Source organism: Bombyx mandarina, chromosome 28, assembly GCF_030267445.1.
Source record: "Bombyx mandarina strain Sakado chromosome 28, ASM3026744v2".
Classification (NCBI taxonomy): domain Eukaryota; kingdom Metazoa; phylum Arthropoda; class Insecta; order Lepidoptera; family Bombycidae; genus Bombyx; species Bombyx mandarina.
The window spans coordinates 5032745-5051476 of NC_143233.1; the positions used below are offsets into that span (position 1 = coordinate 5032745).

An 18732-nucleotide genomic window follows, 5' to 3' on the forward strand; every position below is an offset into this window, starting at 1 on the left:
TTATAGCGGACATTAGCAATGCCAAGTGCACAGGCAAGTTGCTATCCACGAAAAGGATTATTTAGCGCACTCGGTATCTGGTTATAGCGGACATTGGCAATACCAAGGACATAGAAATAATTAGTTGTCCAAAGGACTGTTTGAACAAGATATGTTCTAGTCAGGAAACACAGTGGAGTTGTTTTTGTCAGAGTACGTTTGCCACTAGGTATTCAGTGCCGTAAATGCCGCCACCCACCTTGAGACATGAGTACCAAGGTCTCAGTATAGTTACAACGGCTGCCCCACCCCTCAAACCGAAACGCATTATTGCTTCACGGCAGAAATAGGCAGGGTGGTGGTACCTACCCGTGTGGACTTACAAGAGGTCCTACCACCAGTAATTACGCAAATTATAATTTTGCGGGTTGATTTTTACTACACGGTGTTATTCCTTCACTGTGGAAGTCAATCGTGAAGATTTGCTAAGTACGTATATCATTAGAAAAATTGGTACTCGCCTGCGGGATTCGAACACCTTTGCATCGCTAGATACGAATGCACAGGTCGTCTTATCCTTTAGGCCACGACGACTTTCTTCTTATCATTCCAAAGAACCCTGGCAGGTTTGAGCATCGTGTTTTCAGTCACCATTATTCGTGATGAGCCGTCCAACAAACGTATTATTTATTGTTTCTGTTTACAAATAAAACCAATCTATTGCATTCAGGCAACCGGCACGAGTAGACTAAGCACATCATGCCCCTCGCTCTGCAAGGACGGGGTTATCGAACCGGAATGCTCGTCGCCGACGAATCTGGAATTCTACTCGCAGAGCCGTAAGGGCAGCGGTGAGTATAGTGTTAATTCTTTTTTGAAAACGACCAGCCATGTTGAGGTCGAGGTATGACGGCTGTCCCACTCTTCGAATCGAAACTAACGAGTGCTTTACGATAGGCTTTTTAAGCTATTGCATAGCTTTTGGGCTTTGAGCGCGGCGACCTAATCAAGAAATTCCGTAACGAAAATAAAACCTAACACCCCCACTCCTCCTACCATGTAGTTCGCGTTCAACATATTCACATGTTGCGCTTGTGTAGTGTTTGTGAATAAGCGCGCGGCGTGACGTCGCACTGCATGCGCATCATGAAAAGTCTGCCCATCTCTCTCTCGCGCGGTCTAGCTTATGAGTGTGAAGGGGACAGTTAATGTTTTGCTTTTGTCAATGTTTATAAATATAGCGTAGTCTTATTTTATTATTGTGTTAATATTATATTATTATTGTCTAATTATAATGGGCATAAGTTGATAAAAAATGCTATGCAAAAGCTTTACCGCGGCAGTCCCCGAGTGCCACACTTTTTTTTTTATTGCCCTTGTAGGCAGAAAAGCATACGGCCCACCTAATGGTGAGTGGTTACCGTCGCCCATAGACTTCAGCAATGCCAGGGGCAGAGCCAAGCCGCTGCTTACCATAAAAAGGCGGCACGGTATTTCCAATTTTAAATTGATCAGAATGATCAGATGATAACACCAACTGTGTATACATATTTCTTGTGGTAAATATTTGAACAAGCCATTTTCGAGTGTTTGAAATTCGGCAACAATCTGAAGCATTACGATCAATTTATAAGTTTTTTTTTTCTGTTTTGTTTGTTGATACTTTAACACAAGAACAAGAAGATACTTTTTGCTCGACAACAAAGATCCACAGTATTGACAAACATCAGTATGTAAACAAAAATGGTACTTAAATATTTTTAGTTTTGCCTATTCAAGTATTCCTACAGAAACTACATACGAAATTGTATGATGGAAACTTTCGCAAAGGCGAATCTGGTGCTATATACACTTTTTTTTTTACCTACGTTGCTAGCCTTGAGAGGCTATATCGGCGTTACCCTAGCGTGTAGGTGAGCTCTCGGGGCTCAAACCGGAGATGTTGCTAAGACTAGCCCTAGTAAGAACAGTGATTCGCGGAATCTATCACCGGATCGGAATCGCGACCCACTGAGAAGATCCGGCGAGAAACTCAGTGGGCATACACTCTAAATGTCGAGGTATGGTTTGTGCTTGCGCATACCCGATCCTCTGCACCGAATGGTAAACAGTCAACCGTCACAAACAGTCAGTCGTCTCAAACGTCATTACGGATCCTCCCGATCCATTAACGGTGCTTTTAGATACCACAAGCATCGGTCACCGTCTTCGCTGAAACCGTCGCTTGCGACAAAGGGCTCGACGAGTGAATTAATCCACAGACACAGCCCACTGAGTTTCTCGCCCGATCTTCTCAGTGGGTCGCGTTTCCGATCCGGTGGTAGATTCTGCGAAGCACTGTCCTTGCTAGGGCCAGCGTTAGCAACATCTAGTTTGAGCCCCAAGAGCTCACCTGCACGTCAAGAAGCTGAAATAGCCTCTCAAGGCTATCAGCATAGGTAGGGAAAACAAATGTGGCTTGCAGGTGAATCGCGTCAGTGGGGTCTGTGGGAGAGGCGCGATGAGGGACGCCGCAGCTCGTGGGCCGCGCTCGAGCCGGGCGCACGACACGACACGCGACACGACGCACGACACGACGCGCACAGACAACGCAGGTATAACGACCCAATCCCACCCACTTTGGAACCGCGCGAGATTTAATCAAGTTCCATTGTGTAACAATGGTTTCACCCTTAAAACCAGTTCCAAGATTGTTTCGCGGCAAATAATAAACAAGAAAGAAGAACAAGGAAATAAACAAGATAGCGGTGCCCATCCGTAAGGCCTCACAAAGCCAACAGTAATTAGGCTTTATTATACCATTTTTAGTTTATAGCACTATTAAGATGGTAATTTTTAGTCAATTCATATTATTTTGAAACTAACGCTATCTGTTGTATCAAGAATTCGAAGACCGATAGGAATACACAAGCGCGTATGTAAGGGTAAGTAAGTATGCTGTGTAACAAGTACGTGCTGATTTAGGTAAATCGGCACCTCGTCTGGGAATTCAGTTGTTTTATTGCCCTAGTAGGTAGAGGAGCATACGGCCCACCTGATGGTGAGTGGTTACCGTCGCCCATCGACTTCAGCAATGCCAGGGGCAGAATCGAGCCGCTGCCTACCGTTAATAAGCACCACATTTACCAGAGACCAACGCTTTTTTTGCACCAGGATGGTATTTCGTTAAATATGGTGTCTTCGGGGTTGATTTTGAGATAAAAAACGAACCTTCCATTGTTTTTTTTATTGTTTAGAATGGTAGAGCCCACCTGGTGTTATGGTTACTGGAGCCCATAGACATCTACAACGTATATGCGACACTCATCTTGAGATATAAGTTCTAAGGTTACATCGGTTGCCCCACCCTTCAAACCGAAACGCATTACTGCTTCACGGCAGAATTAGGCAGGGCGGTAGTACCTAACCGTGCGGACTCACAAGCGGTCCTACCACCATCAGTTACGCAAATTATAATTTTGCGGATTTGATTTTTATTACACGATGCTATTCCTTCACCGTGAAAGTCAATCGTAAACATGTCTTAAGTACGTATTTCATTAGAAAAATACCCGCCTGCGGGATTGGAACACCGTTGCATCGCTAGATACGAATGCACCGGACGTCTTATCCTTTAGGCCACGATGACTTTTACGAAATTGCTTTTAAACAATTGTGAAAATATGTTCGATTTCATCTGACATATGATTATTATCACTACATAGTATAAAACAAAGTCTCTTTCTCTGTCCCTATATCCCTATGTAAGCTTAAATCTTTAAAACTACGCAACGGATTTTGATGTGTTTTTTTTTAATAGATAGAGTGATTGAAGAGGAAGGTTTATATGTATAATAACATCCATTAAATAGTGGAGAAATCAATAATAAATTACAGTTTCCGAAGCGAAGCGAGGGCGGATCGCTAGTTTTTATATGACACAAATGTTTCCAGTAACCTGAACGGGCACAGTGCGTCCCTCTCTTCGATGGAGTCCGAGGGCGAGGTGCCGCGGCCGGTCCGACACTCCACCCACTCGCTGAACGACAATGACCTTGCGGTAAGCGCGAATTTGTATTTGTATAGTTCGTTGTAAAATGCAACTGCACTACGTCACACGACCTTTTGGCGGGAACGCGAGGAGTGAAGTTGTGTGTTTTTTTTATTTTGTCTATATAGTGTTTCTTCAGGCTTAAATGTGTAATAACGGTGGTTTATTAACTGTTTAATATCTGTGAAAGTGCACAAATGTGGGAAAATGAAACAAAGCCACTGGACGTAATTTTGTCGGGATCCTCCAAAAAGTCCACTGAAAAAATCTCAGTAAATGACCACCATTTTACTGAGATTATATTTCATCCCATATCATCTCATCTCATTTCAATTAATTTCATCCCAGTTGATTAATGTTTCAAATTAATCATCTTCATTTCATTTCATTCCATATTATCATTTTTCATAAAAATAAGAATATAAATTAAAATAAGATATGACCTAATGGTCTTAGTTACCAGGTCATAAAATTCCTTTAAAAAAGAAACCACGCCACAAATAAACATTTGATATTCAGAAGGACTTCGAGAAGGTGACGGCCGCGTTGCGAGCGGGGGCGGGGGCGGGCGCGGGCGCGGGAGCGGATCCGAGCCGGCTGGTCGCTAGGTTACCGCTGCAGAAGTCCGTCTCGACCCCCAGCATCGTGGCCGCCGTGCAGCCGCCGCAACCCACACCCCCCCTCAACATGTACGTATTATATTAAACCAAAAAATTAAATTATTTATTAATTTACTAGCTGACCCGGCAGACTTCGTAGTGCCTCAATCGATAAATAAAAGACGACGAATAAGAGCTCGACCACCAATCTGAGCAATAAAAATATAAATTATAATATTATCAAAATTAATTTAAACCAAAATCGCACGGTGCGTTCATTAGCAGTCCCCTCTCCAAACGCAACATTGATATTGCGAGCTGTTTCTCTCCCTCGAATTTTCAAGGTATACGTCTTTCTTGTCTAAGCTGAATTTAAAAAAAAAACTGGAAGTCGATAATCGGATGTTGCACATTTTTTAAAAGAAGAACCTTATAGGTACCATTTGAGAAAAGTTTCACTCAAAGATCTCAAACCATGAAGGTTCTATGTCAATTTGAATTATAATTATATAAATTGAAAATTAAATTCTGTACATAAATATGGCTTATCTGAGTCGTCTATTATCAAAGGTGGCAATCTGTGCATTTGGACAAAAAAAAATTATTGATATGTCAATACAGATTGATTTGAATATAATCGTCTCCTTCAAAGAATACGGTTCAAAACCTGCATTAAATAAAGGTTAATAGTTAACCTGTTATTTATCTAAGATGTCGTTCCGAAGAGTTTTGTGACTGCCAATGGAATACAAAGTCAATAATTCGTTTTTCTGATTTACCAATCATTGTCCAAAAGTCAGATTTCCACCTTTGATAATAGACGACTCATCTATAAGTTAGGCGGTTACTAAAGCAAGATTGGAGTCACATTTGTATTAGTGAACCGGAGCGGATGAGTGCTTTGCGGCAGCTCTGAGGAATTATTTGAGATGATTCCATCATCTCGTTTTTACCATTGCACCACCCGCCACCGGAGTAGAGTTCATCCGTGCTACCTGGAGCCACTGCGGTCATCCACACTGCGTTTCCAGAGATCTTTTTTGCCACGTACCATCCGGCTTTGGAATGAGCTCCCCTCCACGATGTTTCTCGAGCGCTATGACATGTCCTTCTTCAAAGGCTTGTGGAGAGTACTCAACGGTAGGCAGCGGCTTGGCTCTGCCCCTGGCATTGCTGAGGTCCATGGGCAACCACTCACCATCAGGTGGGTCGTATGCTCGTCTGCCTACAAGGCCAATAAAAAAAAAGTAGTAGGGAGACCACAGCACGTGTCCCAGAAATGCATGATTTATGTTTAAGGGATTTACTATGAGTATATAAGTAAACACAAATTGTTTTTAGAACAAAAATGAAATGAACTTATATTTAAAAAAAAAGAAGGTATAATTATACATATATACTTTGTGGTTTATATAATACTATGATGAATATACTGAAAGTAGCCCTGTTAAAATTTGCATGTTTAAGTCAATGTTTTTATTCGCACTGGTTTTTTTTTGTTTTTTGCTTCACTCCGGACACATCGATTTTAATATCAACAACTGTAAATCGATATGTGCTATTGCAAAATTGTTTTGTTTTCTTATTTTTATTTGCACTATTATCGTGGAACTATCGTGGACGAACAAAACGTGTTCTAAATGTATACAGGGTGTTCTACAAAAGGTTATATCAAGTCAAAAGCAGAGTTATTTTAAAAAATCGAAAAATGTTCCTAAGTAAATAGTTTCAATGAAAGCCTTTAAGAGCACATGAATATAATGAACAAACTATTCTCTGTCAACCCTTGAATTTTGTTACGTAAGGTACCGTAATATGATTGGGAGTAAATTTAAAAAAAAAATCGATATGTCAACCCGAAACACGATAGTTCCACGAGTGTACGTGTCTCGCTCGATGTTAGCTTGTCTGGCGCCGGTGAGAGCGAGACGGAAAGCGACGAAGACGCTTCCGCCGCGACTGTCGGGGCCACGGCACAACTGCCCGGCCGCAGGAACAATACGCATCAGGAACATTTGGGATTACATCGACTGGCTTTCTTGGAACAGTGAGTTTTATGTTAAAGGACATAAAGACTAAAGCTGAAGAAATGCTCAACTTCAGATTTGATCGAAGTTAATTATAGTAAAGAAAGTACTGTACTTTTCGATACCGAGATATTAGAGTTTCGATTCGATTTTGATTATAAAATCGATTTTTTTCGAATTGAAGTTTTTTACACTATTTTGAATATTTTCATAATAGACACGTTAAAATTATAAAAATACCTCTATTAATATTTCGAAATCAAATAAATACAACAATAAATTAATATTGCCTAAGGAGTTTAAAGTAAAGTGCTATTTATTTATTTATTTATTTATTAAAGTTTTTTCTAAACCACTTTGTCGACGGGTTCTTTGGTGTAGTGTTAATATAACTGATTTTTGTTTTAAGTTTTACTTTAAGCTTCTTATTTTATATTTTGGCATGCTTAAAGCACAGCTTTGCTTCACGTATTCGTTTTGTATCACTCATTGATTTTTTTTAGATAATTTAATAATTCTTACACGGAAGTTCAAGATTAATTTTTATTTTTGTAAGAATTTGAAATAGATGATAAGTTATTTTGATTGCAGAGCTGCTTTCGACCATCACGCTGAGAAAAGGCGAAAACGTGGAAGCTTGTTCTTCAGGAAGAAGAAGGTACTTGTCGAATCTATTCAGAGCTGTTTACGGATTTCGCGAGCCGTGGATATAATGAAAACTACTTTATTAAACATAGAAGATTTTTTCCCCTACCTAATCGATGGTGTCCAAGTGGCTATTCCAATAACACGCAGTCCGGTAGGTGAACTTATGGGGCTCAACTTGGAAGGACTTGGAAGGACTGGCCCTAGCAAGGGTAGTGCCTCTCTGAGTCTGGAACCGAATCGAAATCGCGACCCACCGAGAAGATCCGGCGAGAAAATCAATGGGTTGTGTCTATGGGGGAACGAGTAAGGCGTCGTTTGTCGACATTTGAGTATTATGCTAACTACCGTCAAATTTTCAATAAAAAAAAGTATTATATTTCTTGACATTTATGTTTCGTTGCAAGCAGAACTAATATTTAGTATCTTGAAGTCTAAGTTTAATTTTCATCGTCACGATAAGAGAACCCAAATGTCAGACACGCGACAAACATCTCTCCTAAACGACTTTTATTGTTTATTTCAATAGATTACGGTAGCGGCCAATTTTGTTTTTTTTATTGCTTAGATTGGTGGACGAGGTCAGAGCCCACCTGGTGTTAAGTGGTTACCGGAGCCCATAGACATCAACAACGTAAATGCGCCACCCGCCTTGAAATATAAATTCTAAATGTCTCAAGTATAGTTACAACGGCTGCCCCACCCTTGAAACCGAAACGCATTACTGCTTCACGGCAGAAATAGGTAGAGTGGTAGTGACTACCCGTGCGGACTCACAAGAGGTTCCTACCACCAGTAATTACGCAAATTATAACTACCACCAGTAATAACACAAATTATAATTTTGCGTAATTACTGGTGGTAGGACCTTAGGGTTTAATTTTTATTACACGATTTTATTCCTTCACCGTGGAAGCCAATCGTGAACAATTGTTGAGTACGTATTTCATTAGAAAAATTGGTACCCGCCTGAGATTCGGACATCGGTGCATCGTTACATACGAATGCAAAGGACGTCTTATCCTTTAGGCCACGACGACTTAACGTACGGAACCTATTATTTTGTTGAGCACTCACAGAGGCCTATGTCCAGCAATGGATGCCTGTAGGGTGACTGTAGTGTGGACGTCGAGTGGCCGCGTACCATTGATCGTTGACATGTCACTGTTATGTGTCAGGACAAGTCCCGGAAGGCGGCACACGCGTGGCAGGCGGGCGGCGGCGCGCACTGCGACTGGTGCTCGCGGCCCCTCAACGACACGCCCGCCCTCTACTGCGACAGTACGTCTCCGCTTGCATTACAAACGTTTGACAAGCACACAAGAGGATTTAGGGATTATGTCATGTTTTCGTTTGCTTGATAGACGATGCCTAATCTGTGTTTTGTTATCTGTGGGGCCAAAGGAATTTTTGGCGGGAACGCGAGGAGTGAAGTTGTGTGATTTGTTTTATTTTGTCTATTTAGTGTTTCTTCAGGTTTAAATGTGTAATAACGGTGGTTTATTAACTGGTTAATATCTGTGAAAGTGCAGAAATGTAGGAAATATAAACAAAGCCGCTGGACGTAACTTCTCGGGATCCTCCAAAAGTCGACTGAAAAAGTCTTAGTAAATGACCACCATTTTACTGAGATTATATTTCATCCCAACTCATTTAATTTAATTTCACACCAGTTGATTAATGTCTCAAATTAATCATCTTCATTTCATTTCACTTCTTAATATCATTTTTCACAAAAATAAGAATATAAATTAAATTAAGTCTTAGTTGACCAGTCTTAGTTACCAGGCCATAAAATCTTTAAAAAAAAAAAGCCAAATAGTTTTGATACATCTATATGTCAAACATTTGACAGGACTTATGTCAGCAACGAAAATGGTACGTAGATTATACACACCTAACGATAGTTGCAGGTTTAATCGATTAGTTTTTTATTGTTTAGATGGGTCAACGAGTTCACGGTCCGCCTGATGTGAAGTGGTCACCGGAGCCCATAGATACCAACAACAAAAGTACCGTCACTCATTTCGAGATGTGCCCGCCTTTTAACCCGGAAATAGGCGCAGTGTGGTGGTACGCACCCGTGCAGGCCTATATGACTCCCTACCACCATTAATTACAGCGATTAAAATTTTTACGGATTTGATGTTGTGTGTGTATGTGAGTTATGTATGTTATAATATTAAATAAGTAACGTTTTAGTAAGTGTTTAAATATTTAATTCATAAATTAATTCGTATGGAACTATCAAAAACGGAAAGCTCTGTTTATAAGTTAAAAAAGTCATGATATCGTACAATATTATTGTGTCAACTATTATAAGCTAATTACGAATTTTCAGATTGTGGAACAACTGTACATCAAAATATTTGCAAAGATTACATCGTCGATTGCAATAAGCCTAAGTCGTCTAAGGTGAGCTATGAATTGTTGACTTTTTTTATTAAAATTTCTATTAATTACTTAAGCTCTAATGTTGTAAACAATAAAATGTAAGAAAAAATAGAAATTTAGCTTATATTTCATATCGATAAAATGACATCCTTAGATTATCGATAATATATTTTATCGATATTTTCGTTCGCAGACATCTGTTGGTAAATCACTGAGTGCAGCCAGCGGGAAGAGCAGCAAACGGAGCTCCGTATCCGGACAGTCGCAGACTAATAGGTAAGTGCACGACGGAGATATTCGATACAGCAAAAATCGATTCATAATTGTGATCCGATTACGGTATAGAATTGAATTCGATTGTTACTTACGAATCGATAAATTGTTAACAAGGAACTCACTAAAGTATGATCAGTGATTTCTCGATTCAATTCAACGTAGTCGGGTACTTCAAATATCGAAATTCTATAGGAATATATTTTGACGCTTCGTTTTTTATTGTTGCGGGAACTGGCGAAGGATACCATTTTTACAGCCTCGAAATCGAGGCGCTATATTGAAGCTAATGCATTTTGTGTTTAGTTTGCGTGCAATATAATCGAGGTACATATAAGATTAAATCGAATAACTGGCAATGTTTTTCTTATGAAACATCGATATTTTGATACGCGATTCATCGTATAGATGAATATCTTAAGTGTTGCCATGAATCCGATTTAGTCGGCACAAGGGTCTTTGTTGAAAACCAAACAATATTGCCATTATTTTTTTTGTAAAAGTACCTAAGAGGATACACAAGTATGTAACGGTAGGATTTATTTACGTACCTTTTATTTACCCTACATTTCAACACTATACTGATTATATGTTTGCTTTGTAACAACGCTGACTGACATACGGTTCTCCTTTACATTTTCAATATTGCTTCGACTACGCTATGTTATTTTTCCGTGAGCTATTTTTGGTTCGTTACTTTTGATTATTTAACGGACTTATAGTGTGGAACTATCGAGGCGACCGTTGAATACGATAGTCGATTATCGAAAAAAATCGATTATTCAATATCGATATAGGTTAGTGCAAATCGAATCGGTGAATACACCGTCCGTTGGCGGTTCGAGAGGCCTCGATAGTTCCGTTCCCGTACCGGAGACGCCAGTGTATAGTGATTATGAACGCAACACATATATGTACACGTGTGTTATTCGTTCGCGCGGTGCAGCAAGAAGGCCTCGTCGGGATGTTACTCGCCGTGGCGTCGCGTCGCCACAAAGCTCGGCGTTCAGTAAGTCAGAGGGAATGATGCGCGTTGCCTTTCTATCTACATCACACATTCATTCTCTATGGTCATCAACTTTTAGTCTTCTGATCGTTTATGATCTCGATTTAAGATAACCTTCGTAATGAACGATGTTTCAATGTGAAACGACTATACGATAGTGAAGTTTCAGAATATTTTACGAGACTATATTTGCGATTGGAATAGTTTCTCGAAACAAGCAGTAAGGCATAACAGACCTTAAAGATATCGTTAAAAAGATTCAAATTGACACGATTGTGTTGAGAAAAGTTTTGCGGTTAAACCATTTTAATTCATCTCGATTTTTCAAATATGAATTTCGAATCTCCTTAATACATTTTTTTTTTAAATTAATATTTTTGGTCTAATGTAAAAGTCTTTTGTTTTGTGGCGTGTGGAATGTTTTATTATTTTTACAAAATCAGAAGTTGAATATGGTTTTTTTTGTTATACGTTATCTGTTTTGTTTTATAAATCTACAACTATGCGACATAATAAATGTTTTAAATTAATAAAAATAAGACATATCTGATATCGATTGTTTAAGCACAACCCTATCGAGACATTCGCATACATGTCATCACACATTCGATAACAAATCTTCCTAGTTCTCGAATCATCCACAACGCCTTACTTGTGTATCTTTCTGTCTATTCTGAAGGTAGTTGATGTAATGAGAAACTGTGATTGTAGAAATTTTATTTTTTATTTGTTTATTCAAGGAGACTATGATTGTGAAATTATGAGTGTTGTAAGATAAGAATATTAGCATAGATGTAATGTTTTATCTAAGGAATTTTCTAGAAATACAGCAGAAGTTTATGAATGTTTGATAATAAAATTAATAAATTGTTTGTAGTGTGCACCTGCAGAATTAAAACAACATCAACATTTTTAACAAGGAAACTATTCTAGAGTAATGTTATTTATTTATATATCAGTTAGCATTTTACAGCCAATGGATTGTGAGATCCTTCAACGTATGTGGCGTGTAATTTAATTTTAATTTATTAATAATGTTAAAATAACATAAAATGTTCAGTTTAGCTGATGTCGATCAGCCTATAAAAAGAAATAGAGTAGACAGAGATCTAAAATAACATTAAATGTGAAATCAAGAGTTAGAGATAACATTATATGTAGGTACCTACCTGTACGGTACCTCGCTACCTTGAATAGACAATGTGACGTCATTATCGGTAAAACATTGTTTGTTTATTGTCTTTCCATTTTGTATTTTTAAATTATTTTTTTATTATAATTATTTTTTACTCTAAAGTTTGCATGTCGTTTTATTGTTCGTATTAGTTAATATCTTGTTCGCTTCTTCTTATTATTTAGGCTTTGCTGAAATCAAAATAATGTAAGATTTATATGAAAATAGTGAGTTCAACTTTATGTATCAACGTTTTTGGTGTCTATCGAGTTTTAAAAAAAATATCGAATTGCTCTTTTTTGTGTCTGACCAATTACAAAGGTTACCTCTTAGTGAGAAGTAATATAAAAAAACTAACTCTTAGATTTCAAATCGTTCTGAAATTATCGAGATCAAATAGTGTCGTTTGAATTTTAAGCGAACTGATTTCTGAATTCGAACGAATTAATGTTGCCAGATTTTAACGTTTTGTACGCATTGGTAGATATAGTAGATTTATATTGTTTTTTTTTTTTTGCAGCACAAGTCATATTTATAACGACGACAAGGATTCAGATCATAAACACGACCAGAGCAAGTAAGTTGTTCCCTTATCAGTAATTCTCAGACACAGTACACACACACGCGCGCGCGCACACACACACACACACATACACACACACGCGCGCGCGCGCGCGCGCACCCACACACACACAATTTATTTGTTTATATGTGTATGTATGATTTTGCATTTGTTTTTATTGATAATATTTAAATGGTAATTTTAGTAATATTCAATGATTTTATGTACACAATGTATGAACTGCTTTCTGAAAGAAATTATTTTAATATTTTTTTTTTATTCGCGTCTGATCAGCAGAGTCAGTCGAAAGTAAACAAATAAATTTATTACAATTAAAAAGCCGTATTTGATATTTTCAGTTTCACGACTTGGATGTTGATTGGCTCATAGCAAATTATACGAACATTATTAAATTATAATTAATACTAAGTCATAATATTAACTAAGAATTAATAATAATAAAAGGCTGTTTTTGTATAAATCAGCTATCTCACTAGAGACTCTTCAAGGAATCAACAACGACTTATTAGTTTGTGATGTGGGTAGTTAGTGTTTACGTGTGTTGTGGTCCGGCAGCGCTTCGGATGACGCGTGCGCGGCGGAGTGGCCCGAGGTGTATCTGGGCCCTGAGCAGCTGGGCGACGAGGCTCTGGTGCTGGGGCTGGGCGCCAGCGAGCCCGACACCTGGGCGGCCGGCGCTCCCAAGGGACTCGCCAAGTACGCGACCGAGACGAATTCATGTCCACACTAGCCGAGTACATATAAGTGCTGTGCAAAAGCAATCGCACTCTGAACCTGAGGCGCCCTCTAGCGCTTTACTAGTAAATTACATTCGAACAAAAAAAAAAAAAGAATTATCTGAATCGGTCCAAGGATTCTCGAGAAGTCGGTGAACATACATAGATAAAAATTATAGTCGAATTGATAACTTCCTCTTTTGAAGTCGGTTAAAAAGCGTGATTTTGGTACCTTAAATAGCTCTTTAACATTCTATTCTTTAAAAATATTTTCACTTTCTACGTAAATGAAGAGGTGGGTATAATTTAGCGTTATACCAAAATAATTATTCCACGCGGACAAAGTCGCGGGTAAAAGCTAGTATATCTATAAAAAATATGAATTTAATTTTTCAATTTCAAATACTTGTTATGTGGGTATCACGTGTTCCAAATTAAAAACCGGCGTTCTTTTATCTGTGCAATAGTTTATCTCTAAACAAGATTGCCTGGAAGAGATCGCTGTGAGCGATAGATCCACCAATTTTACAAGCTTATCAAACACCATTTTAAGGTTAACTGCTTACTTTCAAGTTGTAGTGAGTCTGTGATTAATCTATCTATCCCAAATATGCAGTCAACAAAATGTTAACATTCACCAGGTCGCTCGGCGAAAGAGAAACAAAGCGACAAGAACACATTTACGAGTTGATACTCACGGAGAAGCACCACTGTCTCACCATACGACTTATGCAGAAGGTAACCATTTAATTTTCAATTTTTTTTTAATATGCTTATTTACTATTATTTTTTTAAGTCACATTACCAATTATCATTACCAAGTATCACATGTGATTGAGGTGTCTTTGGAATGTAGGATCCTCGATAATTTAGAAGGTACGTGATTACGTCTCAGTGGTCCTAATCTGTAGACCGTAGATAATATCATGTCAAATCGAATTTTATTGCCCATTTTGAGGTAGAAATCTAAATGTTTTTGTGTTAATTATAGTGTCACACTTGCCTTCTTGCCTTTAGTGATAATAACGTTATCGATATATGCTATATTGGGTGCCGTTGTGTGTGGTGCAGATGTTCGCTGACGGCATGGTGCGGTTCGGCAGCGTGAGCTCGGCGCAGGTGGCGCGCATGTTCCCGCGCGTGGACGAGCTGTGGGCGCTGCACGCGGCGCTGCTGGCCCGCCTGCGCGCCCGCCAGCGCGCCGCGCCCGCCGTGCCCTCCATCGCCGACATCCTGGCCGACGCCTTCGCGCCGCACTCCCGCCCGCGCCTCAAGTCCGCCTACGGTACCCCACTCCTACTTAGGGACGCTCGATATACATCGATGCAACGAAAATATCGATATTTTCCTACCTAAGCTGATGGTCTAGAGCAGTTTTGTAGTCGTCGTGGCCTAACGGATAAGACGTCCGGTGTATTCGTGTTGAAGCGATGCACCGGTGTTCGAATCCCGCAGGCGGGTACCAATTTTTCTAATGAAATACGTACTCAACAAATGTTGACGATTGACTTCCACGGTGAAGGAATAACATCGTGTAATAAAAATGAAACCCGCAAAATTATAATTTGCGTAATTACTGGTGGTAGGACCTCTTGTGAGTCCGCGCGGGTGGGTACCACCGCCCTGCCTATTTCTGCCGTGAAGCAGTAATGCGTTTCGGTTTGAAGGGTGGGGCAGCCGTTGTAACTATACTTGAGACCTTAGAACTTGTATCTCAAGGTGGGTGGCGCATTTACGTTGTGGATGTCTATGGGCTCCAGTAACCACTTAACACCAGGTGGGCTGTGAGCTCGTCCACCCATCTAAGCAATAAAAAAAAAAAAAAAAAGTCTTTCCCAAAGTGGGCGATAACACCCCCTTGTGAGCGGTGCAGGCCTAATGGGGGGCGTTGTGTAGAGGCTTGGGGGGCGATTTTTAATTTCATCTAGGACTCTTAGATACCGACTGAGCTCTCGCTATAGTGATTTTTAAATAGGTACAAAAAATGGAGGCGCTAAAAAATATTTTATTCTCAAAGTGGGCAGTAGACAAAATAAGTTTGGGAACCACTGGTCTAGAGAGGCCATGTCAGCGTCGCCGGGCTAGGGCATCAATGTTTCAATTCGATATATCGAAAAACATCGATGCAACCGCTCCGACTGATGCATCGCGAAAATCATCAATGTATATCTTAAATGAACATCCCTACTCCTGCTGCATTGTGGCAATAGCCATCATACAACACAAGATATTTGACAAGTACCTGAATCTCGCTTTCGACATTTTTTTAAGATAAGCTTGCGTATATACAAGTTCCGAACAACAACGTTCGAAGCGTCGGTTTACCGAGCAATATCACCCGCTCGGTGGAAGATCTTCCATTCGCATAGAGAAATAATAACAGAACTAATGAAAAGGTAGTCGTCTAGGTACTAGGTACCACTGCCCTATTTCTGCCATGAAGCAGTAACGCGTTTCGGTTTGAAGGGTGGGGCAGCCGTTTTACTAAGACCTCATATCTCAAAGTATGTGGTGGCATTTACGTTGTAGATGTATATGGGCTTAATAACAGATGGGGGACCTATTATGGTTGAGAACTATAAGAGAAGCCTATGTCCAGCAATGGCCGGGTATGAGCTGATAAAAAAAAAAATAGTAACGGAAATGTATAGTTTCCTTATCGAGTACCTTATTGTCTGGTAAATACAGGCGAGTTTTGCTCCCGTCACCGCGACGCCGTGGAGGTGTTCAAGGAGTGCTGCGCGAGAGACGCCCGCCTGTCCCGGTTCATCAGGAAGTGCCAACAGAACCCTTTGCTCAGGAAGAAGGTAATGAGACAAGAGTCGGTCCTATCCTTGCACTGATTGGCGGGCCAGTCAAAGGATTCCAGTAGAGAAAGCATCAGACAATTGATAATGGAGTGTTATATATAAATGAAAATTTTCTGTTCTTCTTCTGTATGCAAAATCTCTGTGCAATTAATTACTTATCTGTACTGAGAGAACTAATTACTTAGACCTAGAGCCTAGATGGATAGTTTAAAAAATAAAAATACAGTTTGTCTTTTCAGTTATATATATATATTTATACAATTATTATTCATAGATTTCATTACAAGACAAGCAATAAGCAGTGGCTTACTATATTTTCCTTAAAATAGATGGAAATAAAAATTCAATACCATAAATAAAAACGGTATTTTTGAAAAAAAAAAAAAAAAAAAATCAAGATTACAATTTTAATTACATTTTTTTGTATCCTGCTTATCCTGGTTAGATTATTAAGCCGTATTAATAAAATAATTGTATTATCATCGATCCTTGCCAACTTCATCAAGTTAATTGTATTCCTTGAAGTTATTATGGTTAAGGATATTATGTTGAAAGATTCCATTACATGTTAAACTAATAAAGACTTCGCAAAAGGCACATTATTAATTGCCTAATTACCAATGTAATTTATAGTTCTACTTGTATAAAAATATTAGCAAAAAAATTAAATAACGGTTCTAACTGTTTAAAATATTGATTTGTCATCGTTTCTTGATAAATTCGCGAAATTTTGAATTAATCCGACATTTTGAAGGGGTCAAAATCATGTTCAAATTTTCCCTTACATAAATACATATTATCTTTTTTCTTTTTTTTCCTATCTTTGCTGATAGCCCTGAGAGGCTATATCAGCGTGTAGGTGAGCTTTCCAGGCTCAAACCGGGTGTGTTACTAACACTAACGCTAGCAAGAGCCGTGCTTTGCAGAATCTACCAGCCGGTCGGAAACGCGACCCACTGAGAAGATCTGGCGAGAAACACATCTATATACACATATATCTATAGTTTAGGTTACATACTAATATACGTATGAAGCTAATGAAAGCGCGTTAAAAATGTACGTACAGGGTGTTCCCGAGTGCGTGCTGTTCGTAGCGCAGCGACTCACCAAGTACCCGCTGCTGCTGGAGCCTCTACTCAAGACAGCCGGCGATGACGTCAACGAGCGCGAGCTGCTGCAGAAGGCGCTCTGCGGAGTCAAGGTACGTGCCGGAGTCAGCACGAGAGCGCTGGTATCCAGTTGTAAGGTCTCCGTTTTAACGGTACTACACATGTATGAGACCTTACAACTCATGTCTCAAGGTGGGTGGCGGCATTTACGTCATAGATGTCCATGGGCTCCGGTAACCACTTAAAATCAGGTGGACCGTGAGCGTCTACCCATCTATGCAATAATAATAAAATATTGTTTAATATGCGCTCTCTGTCTGGCCTAATAGTAAAAAATATACGCATCATATTTATTAAACAAATAAAATAACCAACTTGAACTGATATAAGTGTAGGATTAGTAAGAACGGAACGTATGAAAAGAGTATGGAATGGAGCGTTAAGATGCGAGTGACAGAAAACAGAAAGCAAGGGAGAAGAGAATGACAGATTGAATGACAGAAAATAGGAAGATGCGAGGACGGTTGAAAAATGAGCAAGACTTAATAAAAGTGCTAATTATTAATTATTATTAAAAGAGAAAATTTTGGAACAGGAGAAGTTTTATTTTATGCGCTGTGATCCCCATTACTGGTTGTAGAAGCTCTTGTGAGTCCGCACGGGTAGGTACCACCGCCCTGCCTATTTCTGCCGTGAAGCAGTAATGCGTTTCGGTTTGAAGGGTGGGGCAGCCGTTGTAACTATACGGAAATGAGTGGCGCGTTTACGTTGTGGATGTTTATGGGCTCCAGTAACCACTTAACATCAGGTGGGCTGTGAGCTCGTCCAACCATCTAAGCAGTTTAAAAACAAATAAACTACATATGACCTTCGATCTGCAGGAGATCCTAGTGGATGTAGACAACCAGGTGGCGGCGAAGGAGCGCGAGGACCGCAAGCTCGAGATCTACCACCGCATCGACGCCAAGTCCTTCGCTCACTTCCGCGGCAGGAAGTTCAAGAAGAGCGACATCCTGCAGGGCACCAGGAGCTTGAAGTTAGTACGAGCTTTTGCTGCGCCCCCGTTTGTGACCCTCATCTGACATTAATATATACTAATATGATAAAGCTGAAGAGTTTGTTTGTTTGAACGCGCTAATCTCAGGAACTACTACGCCGATTTGAAAAAATTTTTCAGTGTTAGATAGCCCATTTATTGAGGAAGGCTATATATAACATCACGCTAAGACCAGTACAAACGGAGCACCAATAAAGAATGTTTCAAAATCGGGTTTTTTTTTTCCTTTTTAAGAGCTTCCGCTTCGTGCGCTGCAGAAACGGTTAGTTTCGCTAAAATAATGTATGACAGAATTGTTCCCCTTTAAAATATCTAAAAAAAATCCGTGAC

General features: G+C 39.5%; 1 protein-coding gene across 8 annotated transcripts in view; it reads left to right on the forward strand.

Moving 5' to 3' along the window:
* Positions 1–18732, forward strand: part of cyst (rho guanine nucleotide exchange factor 18 cysts) — a 71825-nt gene that overhangs the window by 23312 nt on the left and 29781 nt on the right. For 5 of the 8 annotated variants that reach the window (XR_016325569.1, XM_089739180.1, XM_089739181.1 and 2 more), the window contains 17 exons: positions 710–830; positions 2444–2573; positions 3913–4018; positions 4529–4698; positions 6512–6655; positions 7227–7293; positions 8459–8561; positions 9622–9695; positions 9868–9950; positions 10894–10956; positions 12648–12704; positions 13266–13406; positions 14068–14164; positions 14498–14711; positions 16115–16233; positions 17303–17437; positions 18227–18381. Coding sequence is in view for 7 of the 8 variants with exons in the window: in XM_089739180.1 (XP_089595306.1) it covers positions 710–830; positions 2444–2573; positions 3913–4018; positions 4529–4698; positions 6512–6655; positions 7227–7293; positions 8459–8561; positions 9622–9695; positions 9868–9950; positions 10894–10956; positions 12648–12704; positions 13266–13406; positions 14068–14164; positions 14498–14711; positions 16115–16233; positions 17303–17437; positions 18227–18381 (1979 nt within the window). In the remaining variant the exon portion in view is untranslated. The remainder of the gene's footprint in view (positions 1–709; positions 831–2443; positions 2574–3912; positions 4019–4528; positions 4699–6511; positions 6656–7226; positions 7294–8458; positions 8562–9621; positions 9696–9867; positions 9951–10893; positions 10957–12647; positions 12705–13265; positions 13407–14067; positions 14165–14497; positions 14712–16114; positions 16234–17302; positions 17438–18226; positions 18382–18732) is intronic. The other 3 variants (XM_089739182.1, XM_089739183.1, XM_089739185.1) reach the window with 2 other exon arrangements.